Below are 1,537 nucleotides of genomic sequence, written 5' to 3' on the forward strand. Positions count from 1 at the left end.
CAATGATACAGTGTTTCCTTGGTTACCGCTGTAAACAAAGCAGAGCTGCGCTTATGAACAGCAATGATACAGGGTTTCCTTGGTTACCGCTGTAAACAAAGCAGAGCTGCACTTATGAACTTTAATATGCGTTATACAGAGGCAAGAGGAAAAGAAAAAATACCATCGAAACACAGTAAGTTCCCCTCAGACATACATTCATATAAACTCCTAACCCTAACTGATAGCGATTTGTTTAGCATCTCAACCTATTTGAATCGTCACATATTTAAATCGATTTTCAACGACTCGCGGTTAATCGTTACATCCCTATTCATTAGAGTTCATGTTTGTGCGGTAGAGCGATTGCAGAGGCATCATGGGATAAAACGCAAGCAGAAGAGTGTGGTTTACCGTCGGCAGGCCGACCTCCATCATGGCGCTCCTCCAGTGGTTGATGTTGTCCGTGTGACGGAACTGAAGCCCAGAGGCCTGAGCATGAGACATCAGATCATGTTTAACATCAACGACAGCAATGCAAGATCTCACTGAGGACAGAACTGCACAATCAATCACTACCCTGTCATTTCTGCCTCCTAAAGGAACAGTGTACCCAAAAAATTATCATCATACTCCCCTCATGTGCTTCCAAACCTGTGTGACTTTTTCTTCTGTGATATTTTGAAGAATGTTTTGAACACTTATAAACACTACAAAAATATAGAGTACAAAAAATGTATCTCTAATTCATTTTTGTCTAATTTTCCAGTTCAAAAATCTTAACATTAATTTATTTAAAAAAGCAAAATAACTTAAGATATTAAGTCTTGTTTTCTGAAAAATATATCCAAATTTTAAGCGAGAACAAATATGTGACCCTGGAGCACAAAACCAGTAATAAGGGTCTTTTTTTTTTTATTGAGATGTATGCATCATCTGAAAGTTGAATAAATTAAGCATTCCATTGATGTATGGTTTGTTAGGATAGAACAATATTTGAAAATCTGGAATCTGAGGGTGCAAAAAAATCTAAATATTGAGAAAATCATCTTTAAAGTTGTCCAAATGAAGTTCTTGGCAATGCACATTACTAATCAAAAATTAAGTTTTGATATATTTACGGTAGGAAACTTACAAAATATCTTCATGGAACATGATCTTTACTTAATATCCTAATGATTTTTGGCATAAAAGAAAAATCAATCATTTTGACCCATACAATGTATTGTTGGCTATTGCTACAAATATACCCCAGCGACTTAAGACTGCTTTTGTGCTGCAGGCTCATGTATTTGCCAATAGAGTCTGAAAAATAAACTTCAAAGGGAACGCAAGTGTTTTTTCTGACCAATGAGCAGACATTTGTTCTTGTTTTCAGCAAAAAACTCACTCAATTTTAATGCGCTTCTCAGAAAACAAGACCTAATATCTCGTCATTTTGCATCTCCAAAAAAATGCGTCTTGATTTAAGAAGTTTAAGATATTTGTGTTGGAAAACAATGAGGATAAACTTCAGTTTTTGCAGTGTATGGACAAAAAAAAAAAAAAAAAAAAAAAA

The 1,537-nt window shown here is 35.1% G+C and overlaps 1 protein-coding gene across 1 annotated transcript in view; it reads right to left on the minus strand.

Annotated features, from left to right (window-relative positions):
- The window catches only part of iqgap3 (IQ motif containing GTPase activating protein 3), a 32,269-nt gene that overhangs the window by 27,562 nt on the left and 3,170 nt on the right, over positions 1-1,537 (minus strand). The window contains exon 4 of the mRNA XM_016466885.1: positions 394-471. Coding sequence (XP_016322371.1) covers positions 394-471 — 78 coding nt within the window. The remainder of the gene's footprint in view (positions 1-393; positions 472-1,537) is intronic.

This window comes from Sinocyclocheilus anshuiensis, unplaced genomic scaffold, assembly GCF_001515605.1.
Source record: "Sinocyclocheilus anshuiensis isolate Anshui unplaced genomic scaffold, SAMN03320099.WGS_v1.1 scaffold480, whole genome shotgun sequence".
Classification (NCBI taxonomy): Eukaryota; Metazoa; Chordata; class Actinopteri; order Cypriniformes; family Cyprinidae; genus Sinocyclocheilus; species Sinocyclocheilus anshuiensis.